Here is a 24168-nt window from a genome sequence, read left to right as displayed (position 1 = left end):
AGATTCAGATTTTGCATTTTTTTCTGGAATACTATATAAGCAGTATGTGGGTTTTTTGTTTTGTTTTGTTTTAATCATCTGGATGCTTAATGTTTGTTTGCCCCTTACCAGTAGTTCATTTTGATTGCTTGGTTAAGGTGTGGAGTAGTTTCTCCATCGTATAGTTACTGTTTCTCTTTTTGCCATTAAGTAATTTGTGGGAAGGTATTTTGAGGTTGTGTAAATATTCTGTTTCCTGTCAGACTTTCCTAAATTTAGTGTCTATTGGTGATTCTTGCCTGAATAAGTTTTTACCATGTGGCTGCAGATACACCAAAGTTTTTAGCAGTGATGTATGTCTGGGTAATTAGAATTGTGTGAGTTTTCTTTTCTCCTCTGGTCTTTCTGTGAGACAGATGGATCGCTTTTGTAATCACAACAGATTTAAAAAAATTGAAGGAAAGTGTAGATAATTTGGATGGTGTCAGATAGTGTCGGTTTTCTATACAAATGGGATTTAAAATAGCTTACTGAATGCTGGTCTCATTTGAAATTCAGAATATAGAAAATAAGTACATAGGTTGTTAAATTTTTTTTTTTTAATTATGGTGTTCCAGTTCCTCATTTAGTTTTTAGAATTACTGCTAAGTGAGCCTTGAGTTACCGTTGTTTCGGTTTATGATTTGCTACTAATGCTAGCTAGCATTTTGATTTCTAAGACAAGGCTGAAAATATGTATTTTAATTATGGTGTTATTCCCCTTCTCCATTAAAAAAAATCCTTGAAGTAATTCTTTTGAAGAAAAATATTTTTTCTGAAATTATTGAGATACATTTTTTTTTAAACATATGCAAGTTTGCTCTTTTAAAAAGGATTGGTGAGATGGTACATTTAATACAGCAGAGCATCAAACATCTATAACTCTTAGAACAAAGTGATGTATGATTTTTGGAACAAATACAATACTGTGAAAAAGTTCAGGAGGATAAGAAAAGGATAAGAAATGGAAAATACTTATTCAGACTTTAATTACATTATAATGATACTTTTATCAATTTGGCATATTTTTTCTTAGTGATGGCAAAATACTGGTAGTGAAATTGGGTGATAATTTGAAAATTTTACTGATTAAGCCCTGGGTAACATGTTGAATGAAAATTACTAATTTCTTTGGAAATTTTCATAGAAAATTGGGAGAAGAAAATTTTGAGACTTGTGAATACTTGTAGAGTGGAGATTATATTCTCCAAAACTTTAAATTTCCATCTGAGAAAGTTAAGATCATATTTCAAAATAGTATTAATAAGATGATACAGTTGAATCAGCATTTTATAGGTGCTTAATTGATTTAAAACTCATTTGAATCAACTGTATCTGTGTCTTAAGAGAATGAAAGTTCAGTTTGTAGCACTACTAAACCATATTCCATTGTCTTAAAGTACAGGGTGAGAGGTGCAAAAACAAATTCCATCATGAACTGAGGATTTTCTTTTAGGCCACAACCCCCATCCTGGTTATGTAAAGCAGCATCCTATTGACTGAAGTTAAGAAACTAAAGTTAGAATTGACTTGTGAGATCTTCTATTTAAATATTTTTCATTGTGGTCCAGGGACCACGTGTATTATTTATGTGGTGCTTACTAAAACATTCTTGAGCCCCATTCCAGACCTACTTAATCACATCTAGTGGAGTCTTGAATTTGCATTTTAGTTACTAGTCTCAGCTAGTTTTTACACTGTTCTAGCTCTTCCGTTTTATTTTACAAGTAGAACAGAAAGCAGGGAGATTAAATAATTTTCTTTAGGTCATATAGTTAGTGGTTGATCAAGGATTAAAATTTAGGTCACAATTCTTGATACTTAAACTTTTCTAAGAAACCATGCTGAACTGCCCTCTTGAGAAGCCAGGCTACTATTTTTAGATTCTCTGAATGAAGGAATACTAGTCTTTGTGCAGTGTCATGTGACAGAGTCTCTCTGTTTTGTGTTTCTGTACATCCCAATTCAAGATGATCTGTTGGTTTCCAGAACCCACATGTTATTTGGATAAGAGTCTTGGATTGGAATTCTAGCAGTACAAATTGTGATCAAGTTGTGGTGAGCCTTGAATGCCATGATGGAAGATTATGGACTTTATGGCAGAGCTGCTGAAAAATTTGCTTTGGGGAGTGACATACTGGGACATGATTATCCCCTCCAATTCTTAAGATTATGAAAGTGATATATGCTTATCAAGAGAGCTCAAACAATAAACTTCTTTAGAGGCAGTATTGCACAGGACTTAAAAGTAGAAACTAGAACTATAATCAAACCAGGTTGTATTGCCTTGTGATTTTGGGCATGTTACTTATCTTTTAGTGCCTTAGTTTCTTGATCTGCAAAATTGAGATAGTAATAGAGCCTATCTTACAGAGTCATTTTGAGAATTCGGTGAGTTAATATGTGTACAATTCTTAGTAAGTTCTCCAGATGTTTGTGTTGTAGCTGTTCCTGGAAAAAAAGTGAGTTTCTGACTCTATCCCTATTGTCTCTCATGTGTTGTGGTGAGCACTGTTTATAGTGTGTGTGTGTGTATACATTTTTTTTAATATAGTATTTTTCCCAAAGCCTTTTATCTAGATATTGTAGAAGATTCCTTAACCTTCACTTAAAAAATATTAATGCCCGGGATGCCTGGGTGGCACAGTGGGTTAAGTGTCCACTCTTGGTTTCAGCTCAGGTTGTGATCTCAGGGTCCTGGGATCAAGCCCCACGTTGGGCTCCGCTCAGTGTGGAGTCTGCTTGAGATTGTCTCCCTCTCCCTCTGCCCCTCTCAACTGGTGCTCTCTCTCTCTAAAATAAATAAATCTTAAAAAAATATCAATGCCAGTTGTAAGTTGAATGATGTAAACTGCTCTGTGCTGCTTCCTCTAGTTGAGTTGAATGTTTGTAAAGAGTCCTGTTTGTTCCCAAATCCACTAATCCCATTGCACTTGTGTTCATATTATTAGATATAACATAAACCAATGATAAATGAGTGTAAAGAGAGAATTGTTTAAATGAAAACTAAGTTAACTACTTTGGAAAACTTGTTAAAAACACATTAATTACTAAAGAAAGTTGTTAAATTAGTTATGGGCAAGGTAACTAAAAGAAAAGGGGGAAAATAATACAAATCCAAATCTAGAATGAAGTCTACATTCACATTGCTCACAGGTGTCTAAGTAATTTCTTATCTTGAAGTAATCTAAAACCAAAAACTCGGGGCGCCTGGGTGGCTCAGTTGGTTAAGCAACTGCCTTCGGCTCAGGTCATGATCCTGGAGTCCCGGGATCGAGTCCCACATCGGGCTCCCTGCTCAGCGAGGAGCCTGCTTCTCCCTCTGACCCTCCCCACTCTCATGTACTCTCTCTCATTCTCGCTCTCTCAAATAAATAAATTAAATCTTTAAAAAAAAATAAAACCAAAAACTATAGATAATGCATCATAGATTGGGTTGATACAAGAATGAGAACCCAAAATTCCAAGTAGGGGAGCCATGTTCAAAGAGAACATTTTAGCTTGACACTAAAATATTGGTGAATGATATTTTAAATGAAAAATAACTGTATTTTTAAGATATATATAATTTTTAAATGAATCTCCATGTTTACTGACTTTGATGAACTCACAAATTTTGAGTTCCTGTTGTTTAAATGTATAAATCCAGATTTTTTTTTTTTTTTTAAATGGAAATCTTAAAATGCTTTTTCATGCCGACATCTTGATTTCAGACTTTGGTCTCTAGAATTGTTTGTGGTCATGTGTTGCAGCATCCTTAGGAAACTAATACACCCCTCAACTTCACTTACCCTCAGTGAAGCCCATTGCTAGACAACACATATACACCACAAACACATACACACAAATAAAAAGAATTAAAATGCTGTTTCAGAATCTGATTGTGATTTGTCCACTGGGGTTTATAGGATTCTGTCTAGATCTGTCTGTGGAATTGAATAGATGCGCTGATGTATCAAGATCCAGTAACCTTTATTATCTTGTGAGATTTAAATTCTACTTTTCTTTAGGACTCTTCTAACTATTAATATTGTAAACTAGATTCATTTGGTGGCAAATAGTTGAACGCCCTCTAATTGAAGGCAGTATAGTAGCTACTAATTTTGGCTTGCTGATCTTGCACATATTTCTTAAGGGAAGTAACTGATGATTGTGTTGGCTAATAACCTTGGGATCAGTTTGTGTGGTTGCAAATTTTAGCCTGTAATTGTTTGATATATTGTAACATGGTTGCTGTATGTTAGCAAAACCTATTAATTATACACTAATGTAATAACTTTTTTTTTTTTTAAAGATTTTATTTATTTATTTGACAGAGAGAGACACAGTGAGAGAGGGAATACAAGCAGGGGGAATGGGAGAGGGAGAAGCAGGCTTCCCACGGAGCAGGGAGCCCGATCCAGGGCTCGATCCCAGGACCCTGGGATCATGACCTGAGCTGAAGGCAGACGCTTAACGACTGAGCCACCCAGGTGCCCCTGTAATAACTTTTTGATTTTTAAATTTTAAGTAAAAACTGGCAGATCTTATGGTCTTGGTATTGTGCCAGAAGACAAAAATTCTTTTATTGTGTAATTACGTTGAGAATATCTTATTTAAATTTAATCCAGAATGATAGTGGAGATTTAAAGGTAGTCTCTCTCTGCTGGTATAGCCTAGACTCTCACTTACAGGGAGTTTAAATTTTACGCCTCTTATATCCTGAAGTAAATGGTTCATTAAGGATTTGGAGAAAAGTACTTCTAGTTAAGTCCCCAACTTCGCACAGCACTTTTTTTATGTATAAATGACTTTTATAAGGGTGGCCAATCAGCTCAGTACATGTTGATTATTTTTATCTGTCTATATACATAATGTTTTCTATTTGTAAAGATAGGTCTTTAAAATTAAGTTGGAAAGTGAAAGTGGATGTAGCCTGTCTCATAGCAAATACACTGGTCAATAATAGCACTTGTATCTACCAACTTCATTCTTGACATTTTATTTTTCCTTTTATTGTACAGTTTCTCTGTGATTATATGCCTTTTCAAGACTGGCTACTCTAAAAGCTTGAACAAGACATATTATAATAAGTTTATTAATAAAGTTTGCATATCTGAGTAATTTTCTTTTTTTTTTTTTTTAAAGATTTTATTTATTTATTTGAGAGAGAGAATGAGATAGAGAGAGCATGAGAGGGGGGAGGGTCAGAGGGAGAAGCAGACTCCCTGCTGAGCAGGGAGCCCGATGCGGAACTCGATCCCGGGACTCCAGGATCATGACCTGAGCCGAAGGCAGTCGCTTAACCAACTGAGCCACCCAGGCGCCCTCTGAGTAATTTTCTTAATGGAGGCTTAGATCTACTAATTCCATAATTCATTCTTTTTTTTTTTTTTTTATAGATTTTATTTATTTGACAGAGAGAGACACAGCGAGAGAGGGAACACAAGCAGGGGGAGTGGGAGAGGGAGGAGCAGGCTTTCCGCTGAGCAGGGAGCCCGATGCGGGGCTCGATCCCAGGACCCTGGGATCATGACCTGAGCCGAAGGCAGACGCTTAACGACTGAGCCACCCAGGCGCCCCTCCATAATTCATTCTTGAGAGTGAGATGCATAGACATTTTTTCCCTAAGCTTCAGCTCTCTAATTCTTATGCACTGCTCCTTTCATTTCCGGGTTTTTTATTTTGTTTTTCTATTTATATTAATGTATGCAGAGGAAGAAGTTGATTGTTGAATACTCTAAGTCTTGGGATTAAAAGGACTGGGGAAAATGCTGTAGAAATAAATGGTTTAAACTTGGAAAGTATTTTTTCTTATTCATTTTGCTAGTCTCTTGCTGATTTTGTAGTTTGTTAATACTTAGAAATTACTCTTTTTTAGACTTAAGATTTCTATAGTAAATATTTTAAACGTGGCATTTTAAGATCTTTATAGATATTTACAATAATAGAGCCTCTGTTTTTCACTAAGTGGCTTCAGTGGTCAACAGTTTTGTGACTGGGATTGATTAAATTATTATTGGATTGAATAATGGGAACTTCATGCTTTTAATTCTAAGAGGGAAGGCACTAACATTCATACCAACTCTACAGGGTAGATATTTTATCCATTTTTCATGAGAGGCCTAGAGAGACTCAGGGTCACATAGTTAAAAGAGTGACTGATCAAGGGGTGCCTGGGTGGTTCAGTTAGTTAAGCATCCGACTCTTGATTTCGGCTCATATCATGATCTCAGGGTCATGAGATCGAGCCCCTCATCAGGCTGTGCGCTGGTGTAGAGCCTGCTTAAGATTCCTCCCCCCTACCCCCCACATGCTCACTCGTTCTCTCTCTCTCTCAAAAAAAAAGTGGCTGATCAAGAATTTGAATTCAGATCATTTGAAAACAATCCTAGCTCTCTATTGATCCTTATAAAGGATTAATTTTTGGCTAAGTTATGAGAATACACAAATCATTATCAAAGGCAATTACTTAAAACTACTCTAAGATACCTTTGATTATATTATATTGCCCTAGTTCATTAAAAGGGCCTTAGGGACAACTTAATTTTCATTGCTCATTCCCAAGCACATAGACATGTTAACATAAATATGTTAAATGGATAAATTTGAGTTTATTTTATTACATTTTAAATTAATAGAATAGTTGCCCTATAATCTGGGGAGAAGTGCTTAAAAACACGCAAGATTTCTTCCATTGTTTGGAGACCAGATATTCAGAACTCGATGGTGACAAGCTGGAAGGGTTGTTGATTATTGGAAATTATTCAGACGATGAAGATGATGGTGGGAGCCATGGAAACTGAGGAAAAATGAATCTGGAACATTGGGGAAGCACAAAAGGCTAGGTGAGCAAATAGACTAGAAAAAAGAAGGATTAAAAAGAACTGGAAGAATGGGGTACAAACAAGAAATGGAATGGAAAGTGTGTGGAAGAGATTCAGTTTGAATGTTTGATTTTTGCGGTAATGGCAGATATTTGAATAGATACATACCCTGTAGATGGCTAGGATTAGGAAATCAAACAGGAATGAATGGTGAAATCCAAGATGGATGGAGACTAATAATGGGGAGGATTGAGCCTTGAGAGACTCCACATTTTAAAAGTAATAAGAGAAAGAAAAAATAATAAAAAAACAAAGTTCCAGAAAGAAATCAATAATGTTCTTTTGTGGCAGGTACTTTGTTTTGTTTTGAGATACGTTCCTGTTCATCTAAAAGGGGGAGGAAGGGATTAAAGGTGTTAGGGTGAGGAAAAATATGATTTAATCAAGAATAATTTAGGTGGTATCTTCACCACCATGTTTTAGGCTTTGATAGCTAAAATGTAAATATTTCAGTTCTTGGTATAGGGTAAAGTAGATGATCCAGGTTAGAGAGCTAAGCATCTAATAGCTATTTCAGAATAATGGGTCAAAATGTAATCTAGTGGTTTAAAAAAATATATTCTTTGGGAAATTAAGGGAAGAGATTAGGGTGGAACAGGTTTTATAGCTGGAATAGTTTTTTGAGGTAGCTTGATTAAATTTTTGTTTATAGATGAAGAAACAGCCCTCAGGAGGTTGATCTGCTAGAGACCTCAAAGCTAGTTTTGTGGCAGAAAAGTCTAAGGAAATTGAGAATGCTTCCAAGGAAGTGTAGTAAGTACTTACATGATCCTTTAAAGTTTAATAAGATTTTTGTTGGGTGGGATGGACAAATAAAAAGGAATATTACTTTAGAAAATTTGAAGGGAATGAGCAAAGATAATGCCAACAATAGCAAAAAGACTGGTATAATCAGAATTTATGTATTGGAATATTAATGTGGAACAGGGTAACCTGATAATGTCGAGATTAGGAACTTAACTGTAATTATTGTGAGCTCTGCTTTTTTGAAGAGGGCAAAATTAGGATACTAGTGGGTTTCGAAGTATATCTGTTCAGTGTCTAAGCAATTGTTATAAAATAAAGGACCGGAGCAAATGCCTTTTTAAAAAATAAGACATCCAGGCCACATCCCAGACCTACTAAATCAGAATCTGTGGGAATGAGGCCTAGGAATCCCATCATTTTCAACTTCCGACCCCAGTTATATGAAAAGTAGCAGTTTGTGGATTTATGTTTGAGAACCACTGGTTTAAAGGTCAAGTTAGAATAGGAAAAGAGACTACTTAGAAAATTACTCTGGCAGCCCAGGTGTGAGATAATAAAATGTAGACAGTAGAATCTGGAAGATTTGTTTAAATCCTATTAATTAGATTTGATACATACTGTTTTTAGATAGGGAAATAAGAGAGCACTCAAGATCTTTAGTCTGAAAGAAATGATTCAAAATAGTGATTGAAGGAATTACTTAATCTTGAGACTAGAATGAAGAATGAGAGAATAAAATTATTGCCAACTTTGTTTCCAGTCAAGAATTGTGCCCTTACCTGGTGGGATACTTATTTAAAGGCTGAAAAAGCAAGAATGAACCAGCCTACCAGTCTGTATAGGTTGACTAAAAGATAAATGCAGGTTTTTTGTTGTTTTGTTTGATTTTTTATTACAGTAGACTCCAGCACTACTTTTGGAAGTTTTTTTTTCCTGCTTTGGGCAGGTGGAGTTTACCAGTGAAATAAGTATTTTCTTTTAGCCATTGATTTTTGAACTATTCTCCAGGAAGCCATAGGCTTTTCATGGAACTTAACTGGTAGGTGGAAGGATGTATAGGCAGGAACATTCCCCTGCTCTCCTCTTTAACCACAGACAGCAAATATGAGGTACAAATGCCTCCTGTACCTATTCACAGATATTACTGATCACTTGAGGCCTTGTCTCATTGTATCTGGTTGTGGCCTCCTTAACATAGTACTTGAAGTTGACATTAGCAGTCTTTGGGGAAAGCATAGGAGATTCAAGCTATTTTTCATCCTGGAATCAAAATATATGCTTAGATTTCACTGTAAAATTTCATTTGTAAAAAAAGTTTCAATACCCAAAGGTTTGAAGGCCATAATTTTAATGTCATTTTATGAAATTAAATTTTAAATTTTGAAGTAATGTAGATTTTTTTTTTTTTAAAGATTTTATTTATTTATTTGACAGAGACAGAGACAGCGAGAGCAGGAACACAAGCAGGGGGAGTGGGAGAGGGAGAAGCAGGCTTCCTGCTGAGCCAGGAGCCCGATGTGGGACTCGATCCCAGGACCCTGGGATCATGACCTGAGCCGAAGGCAGTCGCTTAACCAACTGAGCCACCCAGGCGCCCTGAAGTAATGTAGATTTACATGCATTTGTAAGAAATCCTACAGAGAGGGGAGCCTGGGTGGTTCAGTCAGTTAAGTGTCTGCCTTCGGCTCAGGTCATGATCCCAGAGTCCCAGATCAAGCCCTGCATCAGCTCCCTGCTCAGTGGGGAGTCTGCTTCTCCCTTTGTCCCCCCCCCCCACCCCACTTGTGCTCATTCACTCTTTCCCTCTCTCTCTTACATAAATAAAATCTTTTTTAAAAGATAGAAACTGTTTTTCCTTTACCCAGTTTCCCTCAATGGTAACATCTTGTAAAATTGTAGTACAGTGTCACAACCAGAATATTGACATTGATACAGTCTATCCACTTTGTTCAGATTTCCCCAATTTTATGTGTGTGTGCATGGGCGTGTGTGTCTGTGTTTAGGTCTCTGCATTTTTATCACATATGTAGGTTCCTGTATCCACTACCACAGTTAAGATATAGAACAGTTCCATCTCTACAAGAATCCCTGGTGTTACCCTCTTAAAACCACACTGATCTGTTCTCTGTTTCTGTAATTTGTCATTCAAGACTTACATAAATGGCATTATAGGGTATGTGATCTTTTTGGGATTGGCTTTTTTATTTCACTCAACATAATTTCTTTGATATTCATCCAAGTTGTTGCATGTATCCGTAGTTCCTTTATATTGCTAAGTAGTGTTCCATTTAATGTCATTTTCCCATTTGATAGGTATCACATAGGACATGCAGCCTCAGACATTTCCTTTTAAATCTGCAGAACATGTTTCTCATTTTCTTTTGTTAACTTCCCTGAATCTGTTTTCTCCTAATATCTCAATCACCAACTCCATGAGGACTACTGGGAGCACAGTTTAAAAATTACTAATGTAGATAGCTTTTTTTTTTTTTTTAACAGAAGGAAGTTGTATCCATGAAGTATGTGGTATTATGCATTACAGGTATGATGCTTCACATATGTGATGCTTTACATTGAGGTATATGGTATTACTGCTTTTGTACGTGAAAGTAAGCTTTTAAGGAATTTGGGAAGATTTTTTTTCTTCTGTGCTTGTACTGTGAGCAGTAAATTCTAAGGTATGTATTTGTGGGCCATATGGCAAATAGAAAGTGGCAGTAGATAACTGTTTTAGCAGGAAATAGCTTTTGTTAGTTATATTCTCAGGTATGAGTAAAGCCTAAACTCATTCTAAGAGCAGTTTTGTGTGTATAGGAAACAAATTGTATGTTTATACTCAGGGACTCCAGTCTAACCTATCAACTCTATCAACTCTATCTGAATTGCTATTTTATTTTATTTTATTTTAAGATTTTATTTATGTATTTGAAAGAGAGCATGAGCAGGGAGAGGGAGAAGTAGACTCCCTGCTGAGCAAGGAGCCTGATGCGGGGCTCAATCCAAGGACCCTGGGCTCATGACCTGAGCCAAAGGCAGACACTTAACTGACTGACCACCCAGGTGCCCCTGAATTGCCACTTTAAAAGGCCACATTTTACAACTCTGGCTTAGTGATCTCCAGCACTTTGGGAGATGACAAATACTACTCAAAAATAGTAGCATGGTGCATTAAAAAAACTGATAGTATTGAAATTATTTTAACTTGTAGGTGCTTTGGGGTGGGGACGGAGGAAGGTACCCGTACTTCAGCTGGTTGCAGAACTGGTATTTTTAAGTTTTCCAAAAACCCTAGAAGAAAGAATCGTCCCCCATTATATAATGCCAGACAGATAATTCACTATATTGTATTCATACATGTATTTTTAAAAATTAATGTACTTCATCTTTTAGAGCAAGTTTAGGTTCACTTCAAAACTGAGAGGAAAGTATAAATTTCCCACATGCCTCCTCCCGACCCCAAGTACAACCTTCCTCATCGTCAGTGTTCCTCATTATTATGGTATATTTGTTACATTCGATGAACCAGCATTGAAACATCATTATCAACCAAAGTGTGTAATTTACATTATGGCTCACTCTTTGTCCTCATGTATTTTTTTTTTTTAAAGGTTGTTCTTCTTAAGACTTTAATACCTTTTTTTAAAGTTTATTTATTTTGTTAGTAATCTCTTACACCCAACGTGGGGCTTAAACCCACGATCCTGAGATCAAGGATCACATGCTCTTCTTACTGAGCCAGCCAGGCACCCTGGTCAGAAATTCTTAGTAGTTTACTTGACTTTTACAAATATAATAGTTGAGAATTGTTCTCCAGTACTCATTCTTAAGGACTTTTACTAAATATTTAATTCCCAGAAATTTTATCTGATCTACTAACTGAGTGCCACACACCGTAACTGAGTGCCACACACCGTCTTTGAAACAATTCAGAAATGTGTTCTATGATTATTCCTATTTACAGATGAGGAGCTAAGGCTTCAAGAGAGTAAGTAACTATTATTAGTAAGTGGCAGAATGTGAAAGCTGAAGCATTGCTACTTTGACATTGAGTTTAGTAGTGACGGAATTGTACTCAATATGATACAATGAAACACTGTGAGACTTTTACAGAACCAGAAAATACACTTTCTGAACATTGAATTTTATATATAGGTTTCCATTTTTCAAGTAGGTCCACCAACATTAACCCTGACACAAGAATACAGATTTTATTTGCTACAAAAGTATTATAATGTAGGTTGGTGAAATTGTTTCTAGGAACCAAGTGGGTGTGGTTTTTTGTTTTTTTTTTTAAGATTTTATTTATTTGACAGAGACACAGTGAGAGAGGGAACACAAGCAGGGGGACTGGGAGAGGGAGAAGCAGGCTTCCTGCCGAGCAGGGAACCGGATGCAGGGCTCGATCCCAGGACTCTGGGATCATGACCTGAGCTGACAGCAGACACTTAATGACTGAGCCACCCAGGCACCCCCAAGTGGGTGTTAAAGGGGATTCAAGTTAAAATTTAACTGGTTAGATAGGTGGTCTTTGCTTAACAAATAGTTTTGTATAAGAAATTGAATTATACTTGAACAAATTAGTAATCTCGGATTTGAAGCACATGTTTGTTCCTGCAAATAATAGAGAATTTGAATATCCTTTGATGATGTCCTTTGCACCATCCCCGAAATATTTTAAATCTGAATTTTAGACTTTGAGCCCATGCGTCTCCACTTCTGTAGTGTTTTAATGCATTGTTGTGGAACGCATCATTAAATAGATCAGGTTTGGGGGAGGAGCAGGGTGGGTTTCATTACTGTTCTTTCAGTGTGCTAGAATAAATGCAGTCCAGATGTCCTGGAGTGCGACACTTATGTATTTATTTAATTTCTCCTCTTTCTGAGAGAAGCATTTGTCAATTTTTTCCTCTTAACTGTAAACACCAGTCATCTAGCAAATTTTAATTTCAGGCAAACTAATGTGTAGGTTCTGGAATTGGACTGCTAGCATTCCAATCTTGATTCTGCTATTTATTAGTATAGAACTTTAGACAAGTTTAATCTCTACCTTGCCTGTAAAATGGGGATAATAAATGTACCTACATCATAGGCTTGTGAGGATGCATTACATCCTCACATAGGCATTATTATAGGCTTGTGAGCCTCATTATTTGTTATTGCTATTAGAACTTTCGGTGAGATTTGAGTATCAGGTAAGTGCTTGTAGAGCACTGTCTGATGGTAATATTAACCCAGTTGGAGAAATGGATTTTCTGTTGTCAAAGTTATTTTTTGTTGCTTTTTTGGAATCTGATACTGTTTAGATAATCGGGAGTAATCTATTAATATACTTGTGATTATACGGCTTAAACTGTAAGATCATCAACCTAACCTACCTCCATTTATAGTTCAAGCCCAGAGTAGTGAAATGACTTGTCCAAAGTTTCATAGGTAATAACTTGGTAATAGATCTTGATCAACCAGTATTTTTTATTATTATTATGTATTAGTTAACTGCTACAGAGAAAAAAAATCTTAAATTCATAGTGAGGGCAGTTTAATTTTAATTTATAAGGAAATCTTATGTATGTGGTCCCTCACAATTTCTTTCAAGTTTCTTTATTTCATTTTCAATAGTAATTTAGTCAAAAATTCACCAGCTTATTAGTGATACAATTCCAAAACATAAACACTGATTTAATTTTAGTATTTTTTGAGCTCTGCATAAAGTCCTTAGGAAGGACAGAAAGATAATAATACACGACTCTTTGAAGAGATTGTTAGATTGGGCACTTTTATTTAAAATTTTAGAAAAAAAATTTCCTCATATTTTCATCCTTCTGCTTTTTGGGTACAATATTCATCTTTTCAGTGGTATTTTTTTGTTTTCTGAACATGGTCTTAAAAAGCAGCCTCAGCCTTCTAGTTTGTCTGATTGTTTTATAATTGCTTTTCCTAGTTTTTTTATCTTGTTTTTCCTACTTTAGGGTTTTGTTTTGGTTTTGGTATTGTTGCCTTTGCTTGGCTAAATCTGTATTTAATATTGTATTTTCCCAGTTTCTCTTCAGTTTGATTTGGTATTTAGCTTTAATTGTTGCCTTTACTGTGTTTACATTCATTTGTATAAAGAAGTAAAGAATAAATTTATTTTTTTAAGAATTAGCTTCTTTCTTTGTGTGAGTCCCTTTGGTTTTAGGTGCCATATTAGACAGAAGTACCTAAAATTCTATGCCATTTAAAAACAGCTCAATACTCCTGTGTTCACTTGGTTTCTAGGTCTATTCTGGATAGCAGGTTTTGTGAAGACATTTATTCTTTCTTGGACCTCAGATTTACCAGACATCTCATGGTATTTCCTTTTATATTATTTCTTTAATGGCTGCCATTTATTCTCAATGTATTTTGTATATATTTTACTTGACAGTTGGAAAACCAATTTCTTGATTTGCATATAAGATGGGAAAGCTTTGTGGTAATTGTTTGGATTGTGTTGAATTGTTGAAATTTCCTCTAGTTGTGCCTGTTTATAAGCTCACACCTTTTCTGCTTACTACATTGACTTTCCCTTTCTTCTTCTTTTTAAAGACACGATTTGACCCTAATGAATTTATGATTTTAAGTATCAACTACATTTTTAAACAGTGTGAGTTTTCTGGCTCTAGAGTTTTTGATATTAATGAATATAGTGAAATATTTGCCATTTTATGGTCTCAATAGATAGGACCTGTTGCCTTCTGATCTTTTGTCAATTAATTACTGAGATCTTCCCTGTTGAATCAAATTCAGTTTGTGGTTCTGTTTCAGATGCGATGATGTGTCTGTCCTGGGGATGAGTGTCTGTTTTTAGAGTGTTGCAGTTGTGGAGAAGGTGTCATGTAGTTGCTGTTATAGCACTTAATTGTAGAGGTTGACAACTCATTTGGCTAATGAGGCCAGGGCTGCAGTTTCATCTTAGGTGCGCTAATTCATTCACCTATCCCTTAGAGAGTGCCTGTTTCGCTCCAGGTACTGTGCAGGGTTTGAGAGACAGGCAGTAATCAGACACAAGCTATTGTCTGAAATAGGCTCATGGCAAGCTCTTCACTGCTATTTAAAAATAGTTCAAATGTAGTGTTTATTGAGGATTGTATATTTTATAAAAATGGAGCACACTATTGAATACATACTCAAGTAGATTCTTTTAGGTTGGAAATACTACTCAGTTACCTAAAAGAATACATAACAATTTGATTTCTGCTTTCTAGTTTTTGCCTCTGGTTAAAACAAAAAAAATGGCACTACTAAATATTTAACAACATACACCTAAAATGTAAGACTTCTTATGAGTCTAATGTAAAGATAAGCTGAGCTGAAGAAAGCTTCTACCAAGTAGATTCTACCAATAAGGACGAGATTTTTTTTTTTTTTAAGTTGTAATTGTTACTGTTGTTAGGTCCATGTCTTCAGCATTTTAAAGAAATACACAATAATGTACCATTTGAATAGAACAAACTTTCAGTTTTGTATTGTTTGCCTTTTGTTAATTAGAAATTTTGTAGCTTTATGTGGGTTAATAAATATGGCTTTCATGAAGTAACTCTAATATGGTCAGGGGTGCAGAAAAAAGGTAGGGCAGCTTTTCCTTTTTCTCACTCTGCTTAATTATTTTTAGAGGATGACTTTAATTTGATGGAACAAACTGTAAAAACATGGCAAGTTGAAAACTGTTATTACTTTAGTTTCAAAAACTATTGGAAGATTCACTTTAAATGAAGTCTAGAGAGCTTTTCCATGAAAGAAGAGCAACTCTGGACTGCTACATATTGATTGCTAAATATGTACAGTGCTGTGTACAAAAATGCTTTACATTCATTATTTTATTTTCTTCACAGAAACCCTATGAGGATAAATTCCCATTTTATAAACAAGGAACCTGAGGCTTAGGTTAAATAACTTGACTAGCTCACACATCTGGTGAGCATTAGAGATAGGTCCAGTGCTTCTGTTTTTAACTTTTAGGTGCAAAAGCCTATTACCATATATTTTTATTAAAATATCTTATAATATAGTAGGTCTCCCCCAGTTACACATGGTTTAAAAATAGAGGCTAGTTTTCTTGGAGAATTCAAACCACTGTTACCACTTTATTTCCCTATTTTGGTATTTGCTCCGATAAGGTATGAGCTCACAATCTGCATTATCTGTAAAATAGGAATTAACCTGAATTAGGTATTCTCGAGGTTACTTGTAAAAATTAAAAATAAATACAAGAATTGCTATTTGAAGAAATCTTGCTCTTCAGTAGTTCAGATATAAGATGGCAAAAAACAATTTTGACTGTTGCTCTTTTCCTGTTTATAGGATTATCTCTCTGTTTTGTTCCTGAGTTGTACTATTTTATTACTGAAAAGATTTTGAGTAGGTATTTCACAAAGAGTACCATATGCAAGTGTTATACAGTGAATTAGATTAGAAGCATTGATGTTGAAGCTGAATATATTTTGTTACTTGATAAATTTGTTTAAAAAATTGTTGAAGTGTATTAGTTTTCTTTACTAATTGCCTGTATCGGGGAATTAGTTCTAGGGAGTTGATACTAACTGAAGAAATCAAGAACTCCCTCAGTAGACCTGTGTTTATGTAGTATGGAAAATGACAACCACTTTATTTAATTTTTTTGACAACCACTTTAAAGCAGTGGATTTTATTACAAATAAAATAGCTTTCCTTTTATACATATATAAGCAATAGAGTGGAATTGGTCAAATCCTGGTTTTATTTCTTGAACTGAACAGCCTTGGTTAAGTTATTTAATCTTTCTTGCTTTTGTGATCCTCAGTGGTGAAAGATCCCTATCTCAGAGCTATAAGGATTAAATAGATATCCATCTAAAAGCTTAATATGATGCTTAGTCCATAGTAAGTACTCAATATTTGTTAGTTTAGATCACTTTCTGAACCAGGAAGACTTATTTTAGATACTAGTACTGTAAGAAATTCCATTTTGTCTTTCAAAATGAGTAATATTTGTTGGTTCCTCACTAAGCAGTGCACCTTAGTTAATCTTTCTTTTGGTATTTTAAATTCATTCCCAAAGGGAGATTTTGATTCAGAAACTTCTTTCAATCACAGTCCCATAGCTTAATTCAAAAAGAACCTAAATGAAATAGAGAATCCCTCCCTGAGCAAATTCCAGTTTATATGGCTATTTTACTTACTGTTGTTATAGTATGACTGTGTTAGGAATGAAGATGATTTTTAACTTTTTGTTCCCTTTTCTTTTAAACAGGGTTTGTGGATGCACTTAGATGTTTGCAATGAGCACTGTGGCTGGCATGCCCCAGTGTTTTGGATACCAATGCATAGGACTCCATAGTAATCGAATTTACCAGAGGCGAACGTCATGAGCATAGTGATCCCTTTGGGGGTTGATACAGCGGAAACATCATACTTGGAAATGGCTGCAGGCTCAGAGTAAGTATTTAAATTAAAAGTATTTTGGATAGGAAAAGCAAAATATTAATTATACAGTTATTTTAGCACAACCAAGCAGTGCTTGGTTTGTATTTATATTTTTTCTCATTTTAGATTCTTGTTGAAAACAAAATATCAGAAGGTTAAAGGCAAAAATTACCTTAAGTTACTTTTTAAAACAGCTCTTGAGCCAAAATGCTGTATCTTTTTCTAATTCTTTTTGTCTTTTCCATCTGCTTATTGTCAACCTCAAGAATCAAGATAATAGGGGCGCCTGGGTGGCTCAGTCATTTTGGCATCCAGCTCCTGATCTCAGCTCAGGTCTTGGTCTCAGGGTTGTGGGTTCAAGCTAATAGATTACTGTTTTTTTAAATTGTAAGATTTGTCATGTTTATATTAGAAAAGTAATTTGGTTTTAAATTTGAATATTTAAAAATATTGTAAGATCCATTTAAACATGGAATATGCCTTTTTTTTTTTAAGTTGAGTTGAAAAAATTCAGGCCATTTTTAAATAAGAGAAAGGGATTATTTTCTGCCGGATGATTATTTTGATAACCTTTGCTTTTATGAGAGCTGTTTCTGATGGATTCAATGAAAGGTTCTTACCTTGCCTCTAGACTATTTGGTCTAGGCAGTTGTGCATATAGATTTCATTATATTTTGTTTTTGAATGACCAGCCACTTTAACACTAGGTTATTGGCTGTGAGGATTAATTGTTTTTGGAAATTGCAAGAGATTCAAGTAGCAGTGTTTGAAGGATAGAAAGATGCATATGTTTGTTCTCTTTTTCAATAAATAGATATATTGTGTCTAACAGGACTCTAATTGACCAGAAAGCTGATCTTGATAGAATTTAAGTTTGAAAAAGGAAATTTATTTATTTTAGGGCCTCTAAAACTGATATATGGAGAGGATAAAAATGCTGTTTATTCTCCTTTTGCTGTCATTTCAAGTGGTCTTACGTGTTTCACCACTTCTGTTTGTGCCATTGGGAAAAACCCAGAGATGCTCTCTAATGTTTCAGTAATATATTATACAGTCTATTTAACTATATGATTGTTGTAATACAGTTTTTAAAAGCCATTATGTTTTTTTGCACTATGTATAAATTATTTTTGTCGTAAAATAATAGATTCCTAACAAGGCACTCTGTGACAGTTGTTTGCCATTATTCTGCCCAAATAGGGATACTGCTGCAAGGAAAGATCCTGGAAGCAGTGCTTGGGAGACAAAGGCTTCTGAGTCTAAAGTACTGGTTTTTCTTAATATGAAGTACTAGTGGATGCAAATCCGTATCTGATAATAGTTACAGGCATTTATTAGTAAAGATTTTTTGCTTCCTAAATAGAATCACCTTTACAGTTCTTTTTTTTTTAAAGTCTTTTAAGCAATTAATACAAGATGTAATTTCTGAAATTTATATACTGGATAGGAATTTGTCGAGTATACGGTATGAGGTACATCTGTGCTTCGTTGGCATGTCTAGTATTTGCACTTGAAAGTAATTCACAGACAGACTGGAAGACATCATTATACAGTTAAAAGGGAATGAATAATTTAGTGAAAGAGGGCAGTGTAGGGGATAGCTTCCTATTTTTTTTATTAAATGTATTTATTAGAGTACTTACAGGATGATTTATATTATGGAGCCAAATCTTTTTGGGTACAGATATGGCCATTTTTATTATGGGAAAATGATCAATTTGTAAGTAATTACAGAATGACTGTCTTTCTGTTTTAGGAAATTTTTTTTTTTTCTATTCCACATACAGGTATATGTCGCTTGGGCATAGCCTCCCCCACTCAGTGGACACAGAAAGTGTAGCTGGTGCCAGTATTTATTATGGGACAAGCATCAGAATTTTTGTGGTTTAATTTTCAAGGTTTTAAATTCCCTTTTTTTATTTAAAACCTGGAAGCTTAAAAAGACCCTTAAATAATATTTTCCCTGCTTCCCACAGAAATGAAGCTTTTAGAGTTGTTTTTATAAGAAATTTTGATGTAATTAATACGATACTTTTTATTTCAAATACATAATCAAAAGTTGTGTAAGATGCAGGATGCTGGGGGAAGGGTACATGGGAATTCCCTCTCTATTTCTTTGTTTACCTTCCTGTGAAGCTACATAATTATTTCAAACTAAAATGTTTTTAAGAGAATTACATTTTATTGTATTCATGTGGCTATATAATAATAATTATACATAAGTTTTTTAAAAAAAGATTGTACTGCTAAAATACAATACAGTCTATCACTAATAAACTATTTTAAAATTCAGGAGATACTCAGTGATTGTTTATTGAGTGTTAGTACACTAGACCATATTTATACTACCTTCTAAGGCCTATAAAAGAGAATTTATTGGATTACTTGTTCATCTAGTCTATCTGTAGCATTTTATAGACAGGAAATTGAAGTTGAATGTCTAGTTTAGGATCTGTGAAGAATGGGGGTTTGCTAAGCTCTAGTCCATTATTTCCATACTTGGTAATATTTGCTGTTGAATTATTGTGTCTCTAAAATAAAACTCATTATTCTCACCAAGTCCAGCTTCTTCTTTATTACATATTTGTGCTCTTCTCATCACTAAGTTTCAAAAAACCTTAGGTTTGTTTTGCCTTTCCTTCAGTTAGGGATCTTGTATTTTACTTCTTTCTGTTCCCTATTACCTTGCCAAGAGTTGGCTCGCTCCCTAAATGTTTGAACTAAAAAGAATAATTTTAAAATATTTTATTAATAACTGACCAGTGAAGATTGATAGACTGTTGGTCTAGCTACTTTAATAAGAAGAATAAAATTAAAAAAAAATTTTTGTTTCATTAGCCTAAGTATTTTTTTAAAGGAGTTATAAACATTCCACAGTCAAATGTAATTAAAGATGTTTTATTTAAAAATTACTTTTTACTATACGTAGCACTGATAAAAACCAGTACCTAGATCTTGATGAGTAGAATTGGAATTGAAGCTAAATGCTACAGGGGAGAGACTCTTAAGATACCTTAAAAATTGCTTGTTAACGACTTAGATCTTAGCAATAAGTTTTTACCTGCATTGTGTTTGTCCTTAGATTTGGAAAATACCCGTCACAACATACAGGTTAACATAATGACTAACTGATTTTCTCACTAGTGCCTGGCATGATCCTGGGTACAGTAAAAATGGAAAGATAATAATATCTTTAAAGGGAAAATTGAGCTAAGTGTAAATACAGTTTTTAAAAACTTGATTAGTGAAATGACCATGACTGGAATAATCAGGAGATTGCTTTTCTTATCAGGAAGTTCCATCTGTAAAATTTTTTTATTAACTATATGTCTATAAGTGTAGGCTAATACTAGAAGTAGATTTCTTGCTTCTAGCATAATATCATAGGATAAGAATAGTAATCCAAGAGAAAGCACATTTTCGATCATCACTTATAAGCATTAACTGTGTGGAAAGTGTTTTACTAGAGGCTCAGGTTGCAAAGGTAAAGTATAAATTTTACCCCTACTCTTAAGGAAAGTATAAGCAGTTGGGAATGCAGAACTCTAGATCAGAGCTGTCCAATAAGAAGTACACAGAGTCATGTGTACTTTTAAATTTTCTAGTGTCTATATTAAAAAGGTTTTAAAAAGTGAAATTAGTTATGTATTTTATTTAACTGAGTATGTCCAGAGTATTATCATTTTAACATATAATCAGTATAAAAATATGAATGAGATATTTCATGTCTTTTTCTCCACCCTAAAAATATTTAAACTCTGGTGTGTATTTTATACTTTCAGCACCTCTTAATTCAAACTAGCCACATTTCAAGTGCTCAATATGTCTAGTGGCTACTGTATTGGATAAAGAAACTCTAGATAACAAAGTGGTGGAACCTCAGAGAAGAAGAAAACGGTAAAGCCTAGGCTATAGGCTAGTTATAAAAGTTGTAAAAGTGAGATCTAAGAATATTTCTTTGTGAATAAGGAAGATAAAGATATAGCTATGAGGTAGATACTGTTATTCTTAATTTATAGGTAAGGAAACTGAAGTCACAGTGCAGAAAAGTGGCAGAGGCAGAACTTACTAATGTGTTCATTTTAGGCCTTTTTCTATACTATAGCTCCTTCACTAATACTACAAAGAAGGATTTGTATAACTGTTTTGACATGTGGTTCATGTATATAGTAGCTTCAGTTCTAGCAGTAGTAAATTCAGTGTAATAAATGACTGCGTATAACAAAGGTATTCTCAGGTCTTGGCTCAAGGATAAGGGATGTAAAAGAAAACCTAGACTCCATTATCATTAGACAGAAAGTTGAGCCAGAATTCAGCTATTTATTAGAATTGTATGTTTTTTATCCTAATAGATAGAACTTACCTCCTCTGTTTCTTTTTACCTCTTCTACCTCTGGTATTCCAACTATCTGAATTCCTAAATTGGTTAAATAAAAAGATGGGAAACCCTTCTGGAGCTGGAAAGTGGGAAGATGTATAAATGAGGACTGTTAAATTTCTTCTTTCCTAGCCTTTTTAAAAAAGAAAAGCCAAACTGCTTTTCTCTGTCAGCGACTGGGAATAAGATTGCTAACATTGTATTCCTTTTGATATTACTATAACTATCTTGGTACCATTAGAAATCATTAAAATAAGCTTTTATATAATTGTGTGTACTTTTAGATGAGGTGGACAGATTACTAAATGTGACATGTATAAGTTAGAGATGAATTATTTTGGAGGAGGGCTCCTTGTGCTATACCTGGCAACATAGTAAATGCTCATTTGTTAACTGCTAAAAGGAGGTATCTAGGTTTTCAGTTTTGTTCTGCCACTAACATCCTAGTGAGCCTTTAAACATGACACCTAATTATTGTAGACTTTGGTTATTTTAATTTGAAAAAGAGGGCTTGGATTGAGGTATTAATGGGATTCTTTTTGACTTAAAATTTTTGAGATTCAGGACATGTTTACCTGTATTTTGCTATAGCATTGGATATTAAGTTATTTCAATGTCACTAGGGCCACCTGCTGACAGAGTTCATTACTTGTTGAAGTGTTTGGGTGCTTTTAGTCTGAATTTGTGTAATTGAAGATGCTAAAGTGGTTTGTGTCTAATGAAATGTTTTTAGTAGCATTTTACTTGTTCATTTTCACTGACGCTTAACATTTTCACTTATGATTTCTTTACATATAATCCACTATCAGGAAACTAATACTTTCTGTTGCTCTTAAAGTAAGTGTTGATTTGCTTATCCTAATTTGGAAGTGCTTTCACTTAAATGTGGTTTTATTTTAATATTTAAAAGCCTGTTTTACAGTACTATGCTAGCATTGTTTAGAACTGTTCTTAGAATGATGTTGAATTCCTCATTTATTTCATACTTAAACAATTTTTCTGATTTTTTTCCCTTGTGATACTGAATACAAAGCTCAGTACATTCATGCACCTGTCTGTAACACAGTGTATTACAATATCTCCTAATCATTCCAGCCAAAAGGCAAATATTAGTCCCATTTTGCAAAAGAAATGCAGCTAAAGGAGATTAACAAACTTCACTAGGGCCACATAATCAATAAAAAGTAAAGTTAGGTTTGACCCAGGGTTGCTTGGCCACTTGGTCAGAAGTGGGTTTTATTAATAGATGAGTTAAATGAAGTAAAATGCCACATGAAATAAACTGAGGACAGTTGTCACGCCAAACCTCTCCATTTTAAAAAGTTTCTTGGTATGTTATTGTAATGTGTGTAATTTTCATGTATCTTTAAAAAATAATAGGTTATAACAAGGATAAAAGAAATTGACAAGCTTTGATCACAGATCTGAAGGAGCATATGAGAACTCTCGGAGATCTTTTATACCTATTACTGTAGCAATTAGGGAGTCAATCTATCCATGTGCCATTACTGATACCCAGGTGTGTGTTAATTGAATATTTTAACATTAAAAGGAAAATGAGAGGTTTTACCTAAAACACTGATATAAACTCATTAAAATCAAACTATACTTTGAAGGTTTATACAGGGAAGAAATTAAATTTTTGTTGAGGAAGAAGGAAATCATAAAACCAATTTCTGAGGAATCACAGCTTATTTAAGGCATATTTGGCAAAAAATACCAAGTTTGGTAAGGTTTTAAAAACATAAGGAAGGCTGCTAGAGAATTAATGGGAACTTCTTGTTGATAATGTAATTGTAGTAAGAGTTATCTTTTAGTAATAAAATATTTGAAAGTCTTTTATTTCTACATTGTCATTGAAAGTAACTAAATACCACATGACTCTCACAGTGGTTAATGTGCCCAGTGTTCTGTACGTAATAAAAAATTAATGTAGGTAAATCACCAAGGTGGGTTGGTCCCATACTTAAGAATTGAAGGAACTCATTAGCAGAAATTATTAGTTATAATAGCGAGTTGCACATTTAATCCCTTTCTTAAAAAAGTTACGGATTTGGACTGTGGGCACCATTTGCTCATGAAGATTACTTTGAAACTAGACAGGGTACTAAGTTTTTCAATGAAGCAAAGAACAGCAAAGGTAGGGGTGCCTGGGTAGCTCAGTCATTAAGCGTCTGCTTTCGGCTCAGGTCATGATCCTGGGGTCCTGGGATCGAGCCCCGCATCGGGCTCTCCGCTCAGCGGGAAGCCTGCTTCTCCCTCTCCCCCTGCTTGTGTTCCCTCTCTCACTGTGTCTCTCTCTGTCAAATAAATAAATAAATCTTTAAAAAAAAAAAAAGAACAGCAAAGGTAACTTATTTTTAAGTGGGGTTGGGGAAGGAGTCTTGGAGAGGTAGCACTTTTTACGTGCTCTGCTTAGGATCAGGGCTTTTTCTGAACCTACTGAATCTGGGAGGATTATATACAGATTACTCAACCTTGCATTTGAAGCCCTCAGCTTTATTATGAAATGCTGCTACTCTGATCACATTGTTACCTTCCTTGGTGGAGAAACAAACCATTAGTGGCTCTGTACAGTTTTTCAGAATAAAGATCATATTCCTTAGCTAGATACCCAGGGTACTTTTTGAACTTGTAGTTGGTTGACTTATCTGCCCTCATCTCTGGCCTCTTCTCCATACCTTTAACTCTATCTGCTCTGAATTTTAGGAGTTATTTTCTCTCTTCCGCCGGCCCCCCA

General features: G+C 34.6%; 1 protein-coding gene across 1 annotated transcript in view; it reads left to right on the top strand.

Annotated features, from left to right (window-relative positions):
• Positions 1-24168, top strand: part of KMT2E (lysine methyltransferase 2E (inactive)) — a 92131-nt gene that overhangs the window by 8527 nt on the left and 59436 nt on the right. The window contains 2 exon segments of the mRNA XM_044920181.1: positions 13887-13959; positions 16878-17062. Coding sequence (XP_044776116.1) covers positions 16992-17062 — 71 coding nt within the window. The 5' untranslated portion in view covers positions 13887-13959; positions 16878-16991.

This window comes from Neomonachus schauinslandi, chromosome 12 (assembly GCF_002201575.2).
Source record: "Neomonachus schauinslandi chromosome 12, ASM220157v2, whole genome shotgun sequence".
Taxonomy (NCBI): domain Eukaryota; kingdom Metazoa; phylum Chordata; class Mammalia; order Carnivora; family Phocidae; genus Neomonachus; species Neomonachus schauinslandi.
The sequence above is the reverse complement of the archived record's forward strand: the minus strand, read 5'-3'. Positions and strand labels throughout refer to the sequence as shown.